Source organism: Ammospiza caudacuta, chromosome 11, assembly GCF_027887145.1.
Source record: "Ammospiza caudacuta isolate bAmmCau1 chromosome 11, bAmmCau1.pri, whole genome shotgun sequence".
NCBI lineage: Eukaryota > Metazoa > Chordata > Aves > Passeriformes > Passerellidae > Ammospiza > Ammospiza caudacuta.
In genome coordinates, this window is record NC_080603.1 from 9,323,173 (window position 1) to 9,342,421 (window position 19,249).

At 41.6% G+C, this 19,249-nt stretch overlaps 1 protein-coding gene across 1 annotated transcript in view; it reads right to left on the minus strand.

Moving 5' to 3' along the window:
- The window catches only part of SPSB4 (splA/ryanodine receptor domain and SOCS box containing 4), a 76,130-nt gene that overhangs the window by 50,895 nt on the left and 5,986 nt on the right, over positions 1 to 19,249 (minus strand). The window contains exon 2 of the mRNA XM_058812387.1: positions 2,435 to 3,291. Within this exon, the coding sequence (XP_058668370.1) occupies positions 2,435 to 3,128 (694 nt within the window). The 5' untranslated portion in view covers positions 3,129 to 3,291. The remainder of the gene's footprint in view (positions 1 to 2,434; positions 3,292 to 19,249) is intronic.

Genomic DNA, 19,249 nt, shown 5'->3' on the forward strand with positions numbered 1-19,249 from the left:
ATACTTCAGGGAATAGCGGGAAAAAAGATTAGGGGGGGAAAAAAAGGGGGGAAAAAGAAGAGCTAACTGGTAATGTTAGAAAGAAATCAAACAGTAACAACTCCCCACATACATATATGTTCAAATGTATTTAAATTTGTGAACACAACTGTTCTTCAATACCTGCTCTGATTTTCACAAGAACAAGCAACTATAAAACCTGCAATCAAAAGTGCTATGAGTGCAAACTTGGAGAGTGCCACAGCCAAACCTGCACTGTTGCACAAGGGCTGACTGGATAGAAACACCCTTAGTGGAAAAAAGACAGTGTTTGCTCTGGAGCACCAGCTAAACAAGCTCATTTGGTTTCTTGAATGCTGTTTTTGTTTCAGGACAGGAATGGATCAGTGAACATGTGATAACAAATGATGTGATTCCAGGATGTCAAACTGCCCCACAGCCAAGTGGCTTTAAACTTCCTCTTCACATGATCAGATTAACACTCAGGCCTACATAAAGGTTTGGTTCTCAAGTTAACTTTTATCCATGGGTTTATGTGTTTAAAAACAATACAGGCTGTGACTTTCTCAGGGATAGTTTAGGAAGCTATCCTGCCTCTTCCAGCAAAATTATCCCATGAGAAACCAGATGGGAATTTTTCTCTCTGCCATCTCACACACCACAGCTATCCTTCTCCACTTAGTCCCTTTTATTTTGTAATTTCTACCAAACTCATTCACATCCAACTCCTGTGTTTTCATCCTCCTAGAGCTCCCTTGAGCAGCCCTGTGAAAGCTACAAAAGGAATGCAGAACAATTCCTTGTGTGGACGTGATGGACAAAGCTGAGCTGTACTTTGCTTAGTTTGGCAGATATTCACAGTATTATAAAAACTGCTTTCACAAACAAATACTTGGTTTGCAAAAGTCTCTCTCCCCCACAATCCAAGAAAAAGACTGTCAGCACATCATTCTGCAATGGCTGAGTAATTGCAAAATACTTAAGATCCCTGGATATTCCCCTGTATGAAAGCACTTGGGAAGCTGCCATTTAGCATCCAGCTGTAAAACCTGCAGGGCTTCTGTGGATAAAAAGTCTTTCCCTCAGAGCTTATTAGAGATGTTTAGAAAAGGTAATCTTAAGCAGGGTCAAACCATTTAATTTTGTTTCTACTTGGTATGTCAGATATAAGGTTAATGAGCGGAGAATTAATTTTTGACAGAAAAAATATTTAGACCACTCCGTCCTAATGGAAAAGGATAGTAAATTCTTTTAGAAATTATTAATTAAAAAACAAGTATTGAACATTTGCCCAAGTTCCACTTGCTACCTTGTCCATTCTTTTATTCCCCAGTTTCCAGCAGCTGAGAAGCTGACAGTGAGCAGCATCCCTTCTTGCAGGATCTGGCCCTGACCAGCACAGCTCCCTGGGCTCTATCAGCAGTTACTGATATGCAACAGATCCTCTGCTTTTCACATCTCTACTTACATACCCAAAGGAAACAGAAGTATTATTCAAAGTAAATTCTTTGAATTTAGCTACCCTGAAGGAATAGGTGGACTAAACACCATCCAACCAGAAATTCTGGCTCTTGTTTTTGTGCGCCAGTAGCCTGCTCACCCTGCATGCAAGCTGGCTGAGTTCAGGCAGTTCTGAGGCAGTCCATGCTCCTGTGTGTGAACTGGGCACAGACCTGGCAGAGCCCATGCCCTCCTGTGCATGGAGAACTGGACAGGACCCACTTCTGGCACTCAGCTGCTGCTGGGCCACTGCCTGGGGGTCACAGCAGCAACATGCTTCTCCTTGTCATCTAACAATTTCATTAGATATTACCCTGTTAGAAATAGCTCATGCTTATCCAAAACCCTGGATTTCTGGACAATATTCAGAGAGAGACTACCTTCTGAAGTGAACTAGGAACACAGCTCTCTTTCAGAAAAACTGCTGAAAGCAGTATTTGATCTGAGTTTCCAGATTCTTGGGATCCACAGCTGCTTCTGAGGAGGCAACTACAGAAAGAAAGTTGTCTGGCCAGTCTTCAAGTATGTTTATGCACACCAAGTAAGAGTTTCCACTACTACAGGAAATTTTTACAGGATCCACAAATCCTATTTGGAAACCACAGATTTAAAACATATCCTCCAGTAAACAAGAGTTCTACTGTTAAATATACCCAGGAAGTTTCTCAGTATCTTTTTCTCAGCCCGTTCAGTTTCTTTGGACACAGAATTCTTGCCACTCTGCCTGTCAAGAAGGAAGGTATTTTGACACAATCCATACCATCATTACCAGACACAGAGATATATTCATTGTGGGCAGTAAATACAGAGTGCAGTCTCCTCATAGTTGGACAGTCTGCTCCCCTCAGCATACTGTCCACAGCAGAAGGAGAAAGAAAAACCTCTATAAAAGAAAAATCAAGAAGGTAACAAAAAAAAAAGTGGTAACACTTACGGTCAAGTCCATTGATGTATCTCATTGTAATTTCACAGTGCCCCCAAACTGCACTGACTATGGGGTAAAGTTTTTTCCCTTTTAGTCCTCTGAAGGCCACTCCAAGATACTGTCCATCGACCATGAAGCTAAGCGTCCCTTCATCCATATCCAAAACCACCAGTAAGGAGTCTGGGAGTACAAAAGACTCATCTGGTTCCAAAAAGACGGGGTACGTGACCCCGGGCTGGTTTTTACAGTTGTGGTAGAGTTTGTTGCGCCCCAGATCCCAGCCCCAGGATTCATTGTTGCTACCAACCAAGGACGTGTACCCCACCGAGTGCAGCGGCGCGTCGGCCGTGGAGACGCCCACCACGGCGTGAGTCCCGCGCTGCCTCGTGGGCCAGTGGATCTGCCACACGTGCAGGCCCCGCGTGTAGCCCACCTTGCCCCGGATGCAATCCGTGCTCTGTGCCACAGGGTGTCTGTGGAAAGTCAGTTTGTCGTCCTCCTTTACAAAGATATTTAACGAGCGATCTTCGTTATTCCAGGCGTGTTTGTACTGGACCTCCAGCTTGGCAGGGGGCATATCCAACAGCATGTCCAGGCGTGCGGGCTTGCAGAAATCCGGGCCTCTCAGCTCTCGTTTCACGGGTCTATAAGGGGGCTCCCTCACATCCACAGACTTTATGCTCCCTGAGATTTTCTGGCCCATTGCTTGGCTGCAGGTTTACAAAGGAGAAAGAAAAGTTGACTTTGGCCCAACGTCACCTCATGAAAGCACCGTTACGCTGAGCCAGTGACCTGACAAGCTGAGTGGATTTACTCCTTCTGTTTGGAGTTTTTTAGCAGCAATGTTTTCAGAGTAAAAAATGCTCCTGAAAGAAAGCAGAAAGTTTCCAGTTAGTTCAAGAAAGCCAATAGGAAACCCACAGCATATTTTTGAAGCGCTTCTTCTCATCCCTAGGAGCTATTTTAAACACCAGAGCTAAATGCACTCCTCCTTGTGCAGTGTCCTGCAGCGCTAGCCAGGCTGCCAGCAGGATGCGGAGCGCACCAGCGCAGACGGTCATTTCCTCCAATTCATGATAGGATGCAGACATTCCTCACCTTCTGCCCTTCCACCTATTTTGTCTGGCCAAGTTCACAGCGGGCCCAAAGCAGGCAGATGCTGTTCCCCAACAACAGGGACAAACTTTATGTGCTGTGGTAGCTTCACTTTCACTTGTGCTTTTGGTTCAGTCCCAGACACACACCAGGGCAGAATCTTTTATTTCCAGACAAGCTGTGTCCTGGGCCCTGGTGATAGAGACTTCAGCTTCTCTGCTCTTATAAAAACAAATGCAGCCAACAGCAAATGGCAGCAAAATTTGAATGTTTCTTTTGATTTCACCCTGACTACACTAAATAAAAGGAGAAAAACAACAAAAATTCATCAAGATTTTGAGGTTTTTTTGTTCTTTTTTTTTTTTTTTTTTAATAAAGGAGCTAAAAGAAAAAAAAAAAAAAAAAAGGAAGGCAGTAGGAAAAGGAGCCATGGAAGGACAAATGAAGAATGGCTGTTTCAGTTCTTTGGCAGACATTTCTAATGGGCAGCTACTGCAACAGGGGATATTCCTAATGCTAATGGACAGCAGGCTAATCCACAGTTCCTGTATTTCAGTATTCAGCTGACCCAGAACACAGTAAGACACATTATGGGGAATACATGATTTTGAAATGTATTACTTCTTTGCGTCTACAGACAAACAGGGCAAAAAAGCACCAGGAAAAGCTTTTCTGCAGCCTGGATAAGTTCGATTTGTTCACATTTCAGAGCTCAAGTAGAGTGTAGAGATAAATCAAGAACCTCTAAAAGTACTAGAGGAGTAGAAATTATGACAAAGTCCTATAAACTCAAATACATGACTGACATGGGATCAAACACAGTATTGCAGCAGCAGACATACTTCTGTCTTCTAGCAAAACCAGTGCCAAATCCAGGAATGCTCAAATATAGCAGAGTAGACCCACTCTGTTTATTTATTGACAGAGTGATGACATGCTTCAAGAAGCAAAAAATCTCCACACTCTCAAGAGGCTGAAGAGCCCAAGTGACAGTTGCTTGTCATAAAATACCAAACAGCAGATGGGCAGAAATATTCTTGCAAAAACCATCCTGCAATATTTCACTTGGTAAGTCAAGCCCCTGTTCTTCCTTTTAAATAACATCTACTCCAAATGCACAGTCCCATTCCAAAGATAATTCCTGAAAGAAGCTAAGAAACATGTAAGTGCAATAAAAGGTAACAAAAAGAAGTTTAGGAAAAAAACCCTATAAGATTTACCATCCAACCAAGTTTGAGAAGTGAATGAAGTCCTCTTATTATTTCCAATGGCAAATAACATGTAAAGTATTTTCTGCATGTATTAAATACAGACATTAAACCACATCTAGTCTTCTTTAAAAAAAACAGGAAAAAAAGAAGTACAAAGGTGATTTTTCAAAACCACATTACAGTTATTACAGGAAAATATTTTCTGGTGGTTGGTTCCCACAAGAGCATATGCACACACATCAGTGTAAAAGAACCAGCTCACTGCAACTACTTTTAATGTTTGAAAATTAAACAATATACATATGCATCCAACCCCTTCATATCACATTTGCAGGAAGACTCACAATTCACAGGAGCTCTCCACATGAGGTCAACTTGAATGATCCCCCTTATTCCTTTCCAAACCATGTTAGGGGAACCCAAAACTTTAAACAGCAATTACATTTAAGCTGATGCTTCCCATTTCCAATAGTGCACAAGCACTCATGGGTTGTTTCGATGCTATGATGCCAATTTGGCCCAGCAAAGCAAGTTCAGTACTTTATTCCACACCTATAATCCCAGGAGAAATTAAATACTGACACTAATACACAGACAGGGAAGCAACAGGAGTAAAAGTTGTAAGCAAACTTTCATTGGAGGATACATGCTCAGGGATTGGGTAATTCCTTTTAAAAAGTGATTGTTTGAGCTTGAAAGGAAATGAAAAGGGAACACGTCAGACTTTCAAAGGGAACGTCAGTGACATCTATTTGAGATTTAGCTCTACATGCCTTTGAAAATTTCTACTTTAAAGCACAAGCCAATTGCCACATTCCTGTCAGGGTGCTGAGGGGAGACAGCCAGGAAAGTCCTCAGTGCATCCTGCTGTATCACTTCCTGATCACATGAGAAACTAAACTTGGCACAGATGTTTGCCTGGCAAATCACCAAGAAATCATAAACACTGAATTGACTCACTTGGCAAGCCACAGACATTCTTCCTCATGTGCCCCAAACTGCAACATAAATAGGCAGCTAATAGATAGATCAGTAATTCAGAGGAGTAAAATGCATCATTAGGAGTACCTTGATATACACACAACTGTGTCTGCGCTCTGGGATGCCCTCAGTAAGTACTTAATATCTTACAATATGAAGTCTTTCATCACACATGACCATTACCACATAAATTAATTAGATAATTAATATTTTGCCAAATAGCTTTGCATGGACATAGTATGGAACAAGAGTGGAAAAATCCTACAGTTAGGCAGCTCTGGTTGCTGGAGCTGAGTAGCAGCTTGTTGTACTGCACTAAATAGTTTATTTAGTTGTTGCTTTGCACTGGGTGATTGGAGATTTGCACTGAGTAGCCTTTATATTGCACTGAATAGTTTATGTTATATCACATGGTTTGTTCAGGCACGATTTCTTACAACAGCTGACATGAAGACTTTATGTGAGGAGCAGCCTTGCCTCCCAACCCAGGCAGCAGCAGTGAGAGCAACTCATCCATAAAGTCCTCCTGGCAGCACAAACAGTCCCGTTGGGGGCTTGCAGGAGCAATGTGTCTCAAAAACCAGATCATCCATGGCCTTGCCCGTGTCCTGTCCTTTTTCACCAAGCAGATGGCAGAGACCCAGCTGAGGCAGCCACAGCAGGGAAGCGCCACTGTGCCCTCCATCCTATCACCAGCTGCTGCTGGAGGGACACAGCTCACCAAGGCTCAGCTTGTCTTCACCAACAAAATCTTCCCTACTTCCACAGGTCACACACTGGCAGCACAGGTGCCTCAGGAAAGCGGCTCCTGCCCCACTACCATGGGGATCTGCAGGCAGCTTCTCCTCACACCAGCAGCTGTGGGAAAGCCATGCACACTGCCATGGAGGGAAGGGGAGTGACAATTAATCTGGCAAAGGTACCCCAGACCTGCTTCCTGTCTGCAGCACAGGATCAGTACCTACACAGCATTACCAAAAGCTGTGGGTCAGGGACAACAGATTATTCCTGTCAGACTTAGTGTTCAACCCACTTACAGAAATATTTGGTTGTAAAACCTTCTTACCATCACCTGAGTCAATAGAAACTTGTCAAAGCACAGTATCATTCAACTGCTTTTTTTGCAATCTTACACCTAAGTAGAGAAACTTAGATTTCCTTGCCTAAATCTTCTCACCAGATACATATATATTCAGAAATAGAAAGAGCAAAAATTTTCACTGTATAGCTTTACTTGAAAGGTTTTCCCGAATCTTTGCTCTTCCCGTCATTTCAAACCACTACAGGGGTTAAAAAACAAACTATTTCAAACTGGTTTAATATATGATGTCTCCATTACATTGGTTTAGTGACTACCACCACATTTCACCATTTATCCCTGTGTGAGAAGACTGCTGGTTTTTGCAGCCTAAATAATTTCTGTCCCACAGTTTCCCATTCATGCTGAGCTTTGTCAGGCTACAACAATCAGAGTAAATGCACTGTACAGGAACAATACAACTCCAAACAGGAAAAGCGTGTCCATGTCACTTAGCAGTATCTTCATTCAGACTGCTAAAATATTTAGGGAAATCATTCACAATAAAACCACAAATTACACTTACTACATAAAGCTTTGCTGGGACATCACTTTGCTGTAATTAAACAGGGTGCATTTCTTGAGTTTGGTATGCTGGCATCAGTAGAACATAACTGATAAAAGAAACATGCCTCCAGCAAAGTCAGCTTTCAGCATTCATAGTTGTATTTTCCTGTGGATCACAAACTAGACATGCAGGAAGCTCAACAAAAATGCATAAGAAATGACAGCACATAAACACAATTCAAAACTACATTAGGAACACACCAGGACTCAGGTTAATCCTCCTAAAATAACACTTACCCAAAGAGTGAGAGGCAGAAGGTGAGTCCCAGCTAATGACACTGACCAGTGAAAGTGGCCATCATAAAAAGCAAGGAAGGAGATGCCTCTACCCAACAGCATTGCCAATGTCTACAGAGCACTTCTCACTCTTTCTGCTGTTGGCCCTCATTCATTTTTTTCCTCCTGCAGCCAGACCTCAGCACCACGTCCCCTGCCAACATGGGCTTTGTCACCAGCCAGCAAGGACCCCTGAATGCCAAGAGAGGCAGCATTGAACCAAGGCCACTCCTCTGTGGGCAACAGAACTGCTCCCTCCCCAGATGCCTAAACAGAACAGACACAGTGTCTGAACACACTGAATGTAACTCCAGTCCCAAAGTCCCTACAGAAGGAATAGGAAGAAGAAAAACACATGATGTGCTATGCTGGGCAGATCAATGAAAGGGGTTTATGTATGCTCAAGGACAAGGACTTTTACCCCCAGCCAGACAATGTGAAGGCACAGTGTCTATCAGCTTTGCTCCCAGTGTGCAAACAGCTACATAACCATGACAACACTGTTTTGAGGGTGACAATGAATTAAGCACATTTTTGGCACTTAAAGAGACTGGGTAGCCTGGACTCAACTATAGATCCTGGTATCCAACATTGTTCAGAATAGGCAATAAATCAACAGTGTTGGCTTCCTTGGTCAAACTGGGAATATGCAATAACAATGCAACCAGACAAAAATGCTTGGCTATTCCTAGCTATCCTGTGCTACGGACAAAATTTGATGCTGCATGCACACTTAGCAAGTGACATTTAATATGTGGGATGAACAATGCAGCAGTAAATCATGACTCCTTCAATTCCTGAGAGAAATGCAAATCCTGAAAATCCCAAGGACATTCCTCCATAAAGAGTAACTTGTTTTGTAATGTTACAAAAATGTAATTGTTTCAAAAATCAGGATAAGCTTGTTATTAAAAAAGACTGTGCATTTAGCTGCTTGGAATTAGAATAATCTGAAATACCATACCATCTGTACCATCTGACTTAGAAGCAGTTTAGTCATATGATGAAGAATGCAGAAAGAATCCTGAGTAGCAATGAATACAGTGGAATGTATATTTTTAAATACTTCCATCTACTGTATTTAGGAATGGAGCTGACTTGAGGTTTTGGGTTGGTTTTATGCCTTCCTCTCTCTGCATGTGTTTCTGTAATTCTCCCTTTTCATGCTGAAAGTTGGTTTTAGATGAAGACATTTCTATTCTGAAGAAACATAAACTGAAAATACTTCAAGTCTGTAAACCGTTTTTCTATGTAATCACTTCTCAGAATACAGCAATGCAATTTGAAAAACAAATATAGTAATACAATGCAATAAAAACTACTTTTTTCACTATGCAAGTCCTTTTAAAACTAGAGATATTTCAGTTCTGAAGTTCCTGAAAGGAAACAGCACTTTTCTTTCCAGGGTATATAACAGGAATATCCATGCAATCCCACAATTACCATAAGGGTACAGATGTTCAAGCTGCTACATCCTTTCTACCACTCTTTCCTAGTCATTCCTCCCTTTTGTCTTCACCCACCTGCATTCAAATGGCCTTGAAATGGGTCTGCTTCAGAAACCTAAAGTGAGCAAAATCTAGTGTCTTATTTTGCCAGGTTATTTTCAGGTGAATAAGCCCTCTGATCTAGAACACCAGACAGTTATGTAAATACTTGCTCTGGCAAAAGGAAAGAGAGAGAAAAAAAATTAAAATCTCAAAGGCAGAACCATTCCTTTAGGCAACAGTCCAAACCATGGAGCAAATTTCCACAGTCACTTCAAGCTGCCCTAAGGGGCACAGCTAAACTTCATCTCTGAATTCAGCACAGGCATGAGCTTCTGCTTACATCTTCCTCTCTCCAAAATCATTCATCTTCCACCTTTTTGTCACAGCAAATACCTTCTTGTTTTTTTCAGTTGATGGGATCATTTTTATTATTCAAGTGTCAGGGTTGTATCAAAAGAGCAAATTAACACTCAAAAAGGCTTAACACTAAATTGAAAATTATGCTTTCAGCTCCACTGTGCATTTTACAAGATCCTTTGCCATTTTATATTTCTACTCACCATGCTTCACCAAGTAAGTAATACCAATAGGTGTCACACACATGAGATTTAAAACCCAAGGAATAATTAAATTTTGATATTGCAATTTCTCACCGGTCATTACTACTTTCCATCAGCCTAACCCTTCTCTTTTTAGGCAATTCATTTTACATTTTACCTCTACAGCTTTGTAGAGGATCAACAGCCCTACAGCTTCAGTTTCCAAATCAGAACATCCATTAAGTGACAGCCTCAAAATGTGGCTGAATACATTTCTACTGCCTTTCTTTTACTGCAGTTCCTTTTGCTGTAATGTGCAGTGGAGCCAGTTGGCCTTTAAAATGAAATAAGTTAAAAAGCCATAAATGAGAGAAATACTCCTGGAAAGCATCATTCCTCAGTCTAGCCAGTTGCAAATCGCAGGGAACGTGCCAGAGATGATCCCTGAGCAGACTGAGGGAAGGCCTGCAGATGGTAGGAAGTGACAAGCAGGCAGATGAGGGCTCCTCTGGCTTGACAGAATGGTCCACCAGAACTTTACTGCAACTGCAGAAACCGTAACATCACACTGGAGTGAAAATTTGGCCCCTCAGCTCAAGCTTCAGTCTTTGATTGTGTCAGTGTTTTCCAAGCTTGGCAAGGCTTTGTAAATCATAAGGGAACTTTGGTCTGCAACTGGTTTTTACCAGTACCATAGTAAGGATGGGGCTAAGGAGGAACACTCACAAGTAGCAGCTCTGTGGGTGTCGACAACATCACAAGGCTACTTCAGATAGGCCAGAGATGGCTCCACTCTCACAGTGCCTGTCTGTACACTGCAGTGGATGATTCTAGGGCCTTGCCTCACTATCTTTTATAAAAATACATTCACCACCAGCTTAAAATTTGCAATGGTTCTGGAATGGCCATGATACTTCTGTGATCATCTTTGCACCCCAGTCTTACTTTGTGTAATTTCCATTTGGACTGAAGCAGTTAGACAACACCTGTGAGATGTGCTCAGCTGAAGCAGCCCGTCAGAGACAGTTCCTGATGTCACCTGGATGTCATTCATTCTTCCAGCAGTGCTGCAGCAGTCCAGTGACACAAAGAGACCATGCCTCTGGCCAAACACAGCAGGCAAGAGCTGGAGGCATTGTTCCCCTTGTGAACTGAACAGACTGATGCAGAAGAGATGCCCCAAAAAGCTGTCTTGGACAAACCACGGTGCACACAAATGCACACGGGGTCAGGCCCATTGCCCCAGTCAGGGCTGCAGAGTGAGAGGGGGAGGCCAAGGCTGGAGGGAACCCAGCCATTGTTCTTGCACAAACACGCAGGAGATGAATGCATGAGAACAAGTTTGATGCTGAACAAAAGCGTATTCTTTTGTTTAATAGGAAAATAGACTTACACAATCACACCATCTGCATCCCTCCCAGTCCTTCCCCCTCAGCTACTTCAGTCAATAGCTAGCCTCAGCCAACTCTGACAGGGCAGCAGCAGGCTCAGGAATAACTGTTCCTACAGGACAGACAGACATCCTGGAAGTGAGCACATGGAACATCAGGCTGGGCTGCCAGGCCACATCTTGCCAAGAAACCCTGATGAGAAGGAGCTCACATCAAAGCCGTAACTGCAGGCAAAGTGTCCTGAAGATTTCATGTCAAGTCAGCCACAAGACACAAAACCAGGAAGCAATGCTTCATCAGTCCCACAGTTCCTTCTTCTAAACAACAGAAATTAAGTAAACACACTTCACATATGTTAAGGAAACAATATGACAAAATCAGATTGCACAGAATCTGTACTTCCCAGGTGATGCAATGAATCAAGTTTTCTTTGGAGTGCTGACAAAAAGACAAAACAACAACATAACTTCCCGTTAAACAAATAAATGTTTTTGCAAAACCCCACATTATTTAAGCAACAGCAATGAATTTCATCTGTTTCAAACACCAGCCACTACTAAAGCCCATCTGTCAGTAGAGAACAATTGCACAGACAAGTGGAGATAATGGAGAAAGTAATATCATAGAAACAAACTGCTTAAGCTCTAAGCAACAAAATTTATTTTCCTCATGCTTATAAAAGCTTTTTCATTTTACCAAGTAATATTTTTGTGTCTGTTTTTTTGTTTTATTTAGGAAATTTAGGAAGCAGGGCGCTTGGTAACACAGGAGAGGCAGGGGAAAGGCACAGGGCTTTAGGGAGTTAAAGATTCACAGACAGTTATGTTCCCCATGTCAAAAATCTGACTCCTGAAGACACAAAGACCACCTTGGTGAGAACCCAGAATGGGTCTCACAGTGGTGAATCACAGAATGGTTTGGTTTGGGAGGGACTTTAAAGATCAGCAGGACTCGGGTTAATAGCACAAAGCTGAATAAGGGGAAGTTCAGTCTGGGTATCAGGAAAATGTTCTTCACCCAGAGGGTGGTTGGGCACTGAACAGGCTCCCCAGGGAAGGGCACAGCACCAAGCCTGTTCAATAAGTGTTTGGTCAATGCTCTCACACACATGCTGTGACTCTTGGAGTGTCCTGTGCAGGGCCAGAAGTTGGGCTTAATGATCCTGTTGGGTCCCCTCCAACTGAGGATATTCTGTTATTATAAGATTTAGTCCCAACCTCTCTGCCATGGTCAGGGACACCTGTCCTTAGACCAGGTTGTTCAAAGCCCCATCCCATCTGGCCTTGAACACTTCCTGGGATGGGGCATCCATAAAATCTCTGGGCCCCCTGCTCTGGCCAGCTCCTTATCCCCCAAGTGATTCTTTGATCAAATCCATGTCTCTCCAGATTAGAAACAGAGATGTCCTGTGGGACACTCTTAGATGCTTTGCATAAATCCAGGTGGATTATATCCATTGCTTTCCCTGATCCACCAATGCCATAATCTCACCATAGAAGGGCACTAAATTTGCCAGGTATAGTTTGCCCCCATTGAAGCCCTGCTGGCTGTGTGGAATGTGATTTTCTTTCTGGCTCTTTCATTGTCCTAGAGCCAGATTAAGCAGAAAGGCTGCTTTTTCAGATCAGTACTGTTCTATGGAGAAAAACTATACCAGACTTGGCAGTGTTAAAATTAGAGAGGGCCTCCAACTAGGAAAAGCCATGGTGGAAGAAGATGCTACCTGGAGCAGCATTGACATCTCTCTATTACTGACCTAACAATGCACACCCTCAAAGAAATTCATGCTGCAAGTGCCAACAATTCCAGGTATTTATGAGCACAGGAAAGTACTTTAAGAAGCCCACACTAGACTTCCTAATAGAGGTATGGATAAAAATAAATCAGCTTTGGGCCTGCCTACAGGGCAACTCTCAACACAAACTGTGATCTATAAGCTCAAACACAAGGCTTGTATTTCCCAAAATAACTTTACACTCTAGTTCCCTCTACTAAGCACTCTTCTGCAGGGAATTTTTTTAAGCAGTATTTAATTTGTAACAATTAATTACTAACCATATTTCCTTCTTTAATGCATTGGATGAAAAGGGAGAAAAACACTGAAAGTTGTTTGGAAGAAAACTGCACCAGCATGCAAGTTTTGATGTGAATAAAAATATACAAGTCTTAATACTACTTATATTTAATCTTTAGGTGTACTGCTGCTGAAATAAAATAAGTAACATTGTGTTCTGGAAGTCTTGCAAAAAACTATATTAAAAATTAAAATACAGTATACTCCAAATAATCTCGGTACAACCCCCCTATATTTGATATGATGGCAGAAAATCTTCCAGACGCGATCTAAATCTGCCAGACTCTGATTCTCCAATAACTCAGGAAGGGACCTGCTCTGCCCTGGAGGAAAATGTGTTCAGTCTAAATTTGGATCAGCAGCACTTTAGACAAAGAGAAAGCACATCAGTAATTACAAGTTAATCTTCAGCAACAGGTGGAATACACTGAAAACAAAGTGCTCTGAGTTTTTAATTCTGGAAAAACAAAACACTAGATTGTATTGGGATATACAGATCATCTTGATTTCCAGCACAAAAAAGAATAAAAGTAACATTTAGAAATAATTTTAAAAGCAAAGGACTACCTGCAGGAAAATAAGTCATCTTCCCATTGAGTTGTAAAAATTATAACATTGTCAGTATAGCCTGCATTCCTGAACAAATACTGGGAAAATTATTCTTTTTTCTACTTCATCCGAGCTAAACTTGTTTTTGCTTACTACATCCTCAAGAGCAGCACAAGTAGCATAAAATGAAGTAGATTTATACAAAGATCCTTCCAGAACCATTTGAACTAACCAAGATGTTCACTTGAGCCTAAATACAAACTTGCACTTCTCAAACTACAATTTACTGCTGCAGAAGACTTGCAAGGAGTACAAACCACACCACTGTTGAATATAAAACCATGTGGGATACTGCACAAACACTACAAATAGTTTCAGAGGAGGAAAGCAAGTCTTTTGGCCAAGAGGTTAAGGAAAAAAAAAATCTAAGGATACTGGAAATCTGAGGGGGTTTAAATTCCAACCATTCTTGGAATAGATAAACTGTTCCCTGAAGTGCTGTGTGGACACAGAAATTGCTACACAAGAATCATGGGGTCCAGAGGAGTTGTGCATTCTCATATTTAGTATGAACTCTTGTCACAATTCACAGTCAAGAATCAAAAATAGAGGTAAATTTGAAGAAAATAATTTACACAGTGTGAAAGTTTAATGGAGCATTAAAACCCAGAAGTCTATTAACACTTCTAACCACCTGGAGAATCTCTCTCATCAACAGAGGTCTTCCTCCACAGCAAAGGAAGGAACAGAAGACAACAGTACTTTCAATTGTCCCACATATAATGTTCATCACAGCTAGGGCTAACAGCTTTTTCTTACAATCCCAGTCTTCCTAGTTTCCCCTCTCGTTTTCATCCCTTCCCCTCCTTTTCCTGTACATCCCATTGTCAGTTTCCTTAATACCGGGAAGCCACATCTGGCTTAAAATTTTACCCATTTTTAGCATCCTTTTCAGATATTCACCTCCCCACCTGGCACTACTGGAAAGACAAGCATATGGAAGCACACTCGACCCTCACCTTTCATTACGTAGCAGACTCATGAGCAATTATTAGACTACATTATCATCTTATTAACACAGCATAATCAAGGGGAGCTGAAAAAGTAAATGCAGTGTCAAGCTCCTCTCTGAAATTCTCCTAAGGGGAAAAAAAAAAACACCTGTAAACACAGATGTAAATTTCTGAAATTACTGCATAGCTTTAATGACAGTCTGTGTAAGACACTAACTTCTGTTACTGCAGAAATAACTTCTATTTCTACAAAAAACTGCAAGCCGAGACCAGGATGAATTTACAATTTGGAAAATAATTTGTTGAGTCAGTAGCTGTAAACACAAGAGCTGAGCCTTGCAGAGCTCCAGGCTGCCACAATACTGAGCAGTCAATACTGTTGGTGCTGCAGTAGTTACTGATGGGTGGGTTCCCCAGTACCACAAGGATCTGTAGGACAGAAATTGGTTCCAGCTGAGACCACTTTTCTGTGCTCTGAAAAATATAGGATACTGTAATATAACCACCATCCTTGCTGGAAAGGGAGGGGATGTCTGCAAGGAAAGCAGACAGATGGACAAGAACTCTGTGCTACCATCTGACTCCCTATTTAACGCCCCTTTCCCTATTCCCTAATGACACATGCTGTGAAGATAAATCACTGGGTAGAAAAGAGAATGCACTGGGTTCCCTGGGAGGGAGGGAGGGAGGGAGGGACACTGGTGGTACAATTAGGAAATGCAATTCCCTTGCTAGGGAACCACAGGGCACAGAGAAGAGAGTGTTCCCCTCTCTCCTGATGGAGGATTCAGAGTGATCTAAGCAGGAGGAAACTTCCAACACCAATAAAAAAATAAGGTAGTCAGGCTCCATTCAATTGCACTGTGCAGAAATCACTGTGATTTATGACTTCTGCCAAGAACCAAGTGCAGAGAGGGGAAGCACCTCCCCCGTGTGTGCCCCTCATACTGAGCACACACCATCCTGTGTCTGTGTGAGACCACGGCTGCCTGCCTTACACAGACGCAGCATTAAAGGAATTCATTCCTAAGGCACTGGGAAAATACTACATGGGAGAACTTCCAAGTCACAAATTCTGCTTACTTAAGCTAAGCTTCTTAATCAAGTTAATTGAAGGAATTAAAAAAGCATCTGGAGAAGAACATGTTCACCAGCCAGTCTCTAGTCATTCCTGAGCTGGTGTAACTTCTTCTAGGAGCCAGTTCCCTGCTGGCACAGCACAGTCTATCATCAGCCATCACACTGATTACAATCCATTAGTTTTGCTAAGTACTAATGAATTTAAACCTAGTTTTGTAATTTATTTACAAGCTATTCACATACTGGATATGAAGCATATATATACAATGCTTTGTGTCAACAAAGAGAAATGTGGCTGAATATTAGAGTTGCAGTTAAAAATGACCAGTGTAAGTAATAACTCTCTTCACAAGGAACTGTTTGTGGAAATTTTTTTGGCAAGAGAGCAGGACAGAAGCTTACAGTCTTTAAAAATACAGCTGGTTAATATACAGAGGGAAACAGGTAAGAATCCACAAGAATGACAAGTTTTAAGTATCAGTCCCATAAATATAAAATTCAATTGAAATGTCATTTTAGAAAACACAGAGAACAGAGTTGGCACTCTTATAAAATGGTTTTTCTTCCCTGCTATTAAGGCAGGGTGATTAAAATGAAAGATAATCCTCTTTATTTCAAAAGCTAATTATTACATGTAATGAAATTTCTTCTTGTACCATGAGACTGAACTGAATTCTACCAAGACCATCAACCCACACATCTTTGCTGTAATAAAGTAACTGCTTGAATTTTTCCTTACAATCCTATTTCTACAATAGACTGTTAGTCTCAGCTTTGATTGCAGCACACCACATTCCTCACCACTACGGAAACCAAATGCAGAACAGCTGTGGAAGCAAACCCCACTGTAAGCAAATATTCAGACCAAAGAAAAAAAACCTACACGTAAAAAAAATCCCTTGTGAAAACCCATTCACTGGGAATTCTGGGGAAAGTTAAACTGCCAGTTTAGCCTTGGCTTAAGGATTATCCAGAGGAAGCATCCCACACACATTCCCAGGAGGTGTAAAGAGATGCCTGCATCTGTTAAGTGCCCAGATTTTCTATCCTGCCAGCCAGCAGTGCTCCGGAGCTGTTTGCTACACTACTGCTTCCTGCATTGCTAATTCAGATGTCTAAATTTAGATGCTATGTTTAGCCAATGGTTTTTCCACTTCTTCCAATAGTTAAAAGAAAAACAGTTCTGCATCAATTCACTATCTTCATCCATGTGAAGAAGAAAACATGATGTCAGAACTATACACTGGAATTACATCCCAAATCTCCAGCCACAGGGTGAGAGGCAATTTCTGCTGTTCTCCTGAATGACTGCACACCAGGCACTACTGAGTCACATTTCTATCTAACCATGGGCACTGCTCACCCCGGTTCCAAAGATTTTACCACAGGGAAAACAAAATCTAAAAATAAAGGGAGTGAAGGGAGGGGGTTGGCTTCTGCATTCCCAAAGACTTCCTGCTGCCATGTCCTCTATTAGCAGGATGTGGATGGAGTAAAGCAGTAAAAGCAAGCTCATCAGTCACTCTCACGTCCCCAGAGCGTTGAGACATTTCACTTTGAATTTCCCTTTGGTGTCTTTTTCCAGCAATCAAACTGTCACAAACTAAAACATATGGATTTTTTTCTTCCCTTGCACTATTATTCACCATTGCTAGACAGAGGTGTATTCAAGTGAAAACAAACTATTGATTCTTGTTACTGGGTCTAAGAGCAGGAAATGCAAGCAAATTATCAATGCTGAAGGTGACTCACTGAAAAAACCCCAATTATTATAAACTGAAAGCCCACTGTATCCCTAGACACAAACTCAAGGCTGCAGCCTCATGCACCTCCTCCCATCCCACTGCAGCTCACTGAAGAGAGGGAAGTTGTGGTACCACATCACTGCTGACTCCTCACAGGAGCTGGAGCACCACAGCAGGAGGACCTTGCAGCAATTCCTGATGGTCCCCTTCATGCACCCTGCCTGGGAGGTCTATTTTCACTCCCACTTGCATTTTTTAAATCCTGACAGATACTTAGCCTTAGTCCCTTTGACAAATTAATCATCTTTTTCTCCATCACCTTCAGAAACTGCTGTTTAATGTTCCTCTCTTTCCCTGTCCACACTTCAATACATTGCTACCAGGAGATCTCACAGGTGAGCCTCTCTCTCTTCCTTCTCTCCACCCACACACTTGGTTTCAAATAACACAAGTAAGAATGCAAAAAAATTTAAAAAGAACAAGGACGTATGCCAGGTCTCATGCTCAAGCTTGTTTAATACATCTTGTTCTATTTAACTCAAAGGATAAGATACAGCACATGTTGTAACAAATCCTTCCTGAGCACATTCTCACAGCTTTGGTAGATGATCATTGCACTTACAGCACAGCATCTTAGTCTAAACAAGCCAGCAGTGAACTCTGCAAGGTTTTCCAGACTCCTAGAAACAGTTACATCAGCACTGACCCAAGTACAAAGGAACTTCTTGATGTGATAATATTTTAAATAATCAGCAGCTTCAATGTATTTTTTGCCTTTGAATACAAAAGATTATAGAAAACACACCCTTTTTATCTTGCAACATCAAAACCAAAGGACTCTATAAATATTTAGTGAATGACCAGTACACTTAGAAGTGAGAATATCACAGCAAGTGTTACCCAGATGTTAACAGCATCAGAGGCTGATAGTGCTAAGTGCAGGGATAGTTAGGTGCTGGAACAAACCACAAGTTACACTAATATGCAGCAACACAGTAAAATGAGGTTGGGATGGCAATGTTTCTGTCTTTCATACACTTTGATGTACTATCATCATTAGTTCAAACAACTTCTGTCATTTCTGACATGCTTAACAGTAGTTTTCAACAACAAGGAAAACAGTATTTTGATTTCTTTACGTTGCATCATAATTTTGAAGGCAAGATGACAATGCACCTGAACCTCCTTGCAGGGTCAGACTCCCAAAATGTGCTCCATAGACAGAGACTTTGCTCAAGCATGGGATAAAAATACCAAAGGTCAGAATTTAAATTATTATTCTCAATTTTAGCACTACTGCTGCTCCTTTCCAAGGCAAAGTAATGGCCCTGCCCAGGTGAACTAGGTGGAGCCTCAAAATACCTTAAGTCCCTGAAAGAGTTCAGCATGTGCTCCTATCACACTCTCAGGTCTTCAACTGAAATCCAAGCAGACTAGTGATAACCCAGAGGAACAGATACTCAATTCCCCATGCACAGATGTTATACAAATCTGAAGTATCTACAAGTACACCTTTTTACATGTTAATTTAGGATTAACTTTCAAGATAATCAAACAAATGAAGCAGTAAATTTTCATTTTAATGGCCTCTTTTTTTAAAACTCAAGAAAGTGTCTCAGCCATAAAATACCACACAAACAGCAGCATAAGGACCAGGTTTCAATTTTAACTCTTAAATCCCCCAGTCAGCTACACTGGATTTTGGATTATTTATAACTTAAGCTAACAATTCACA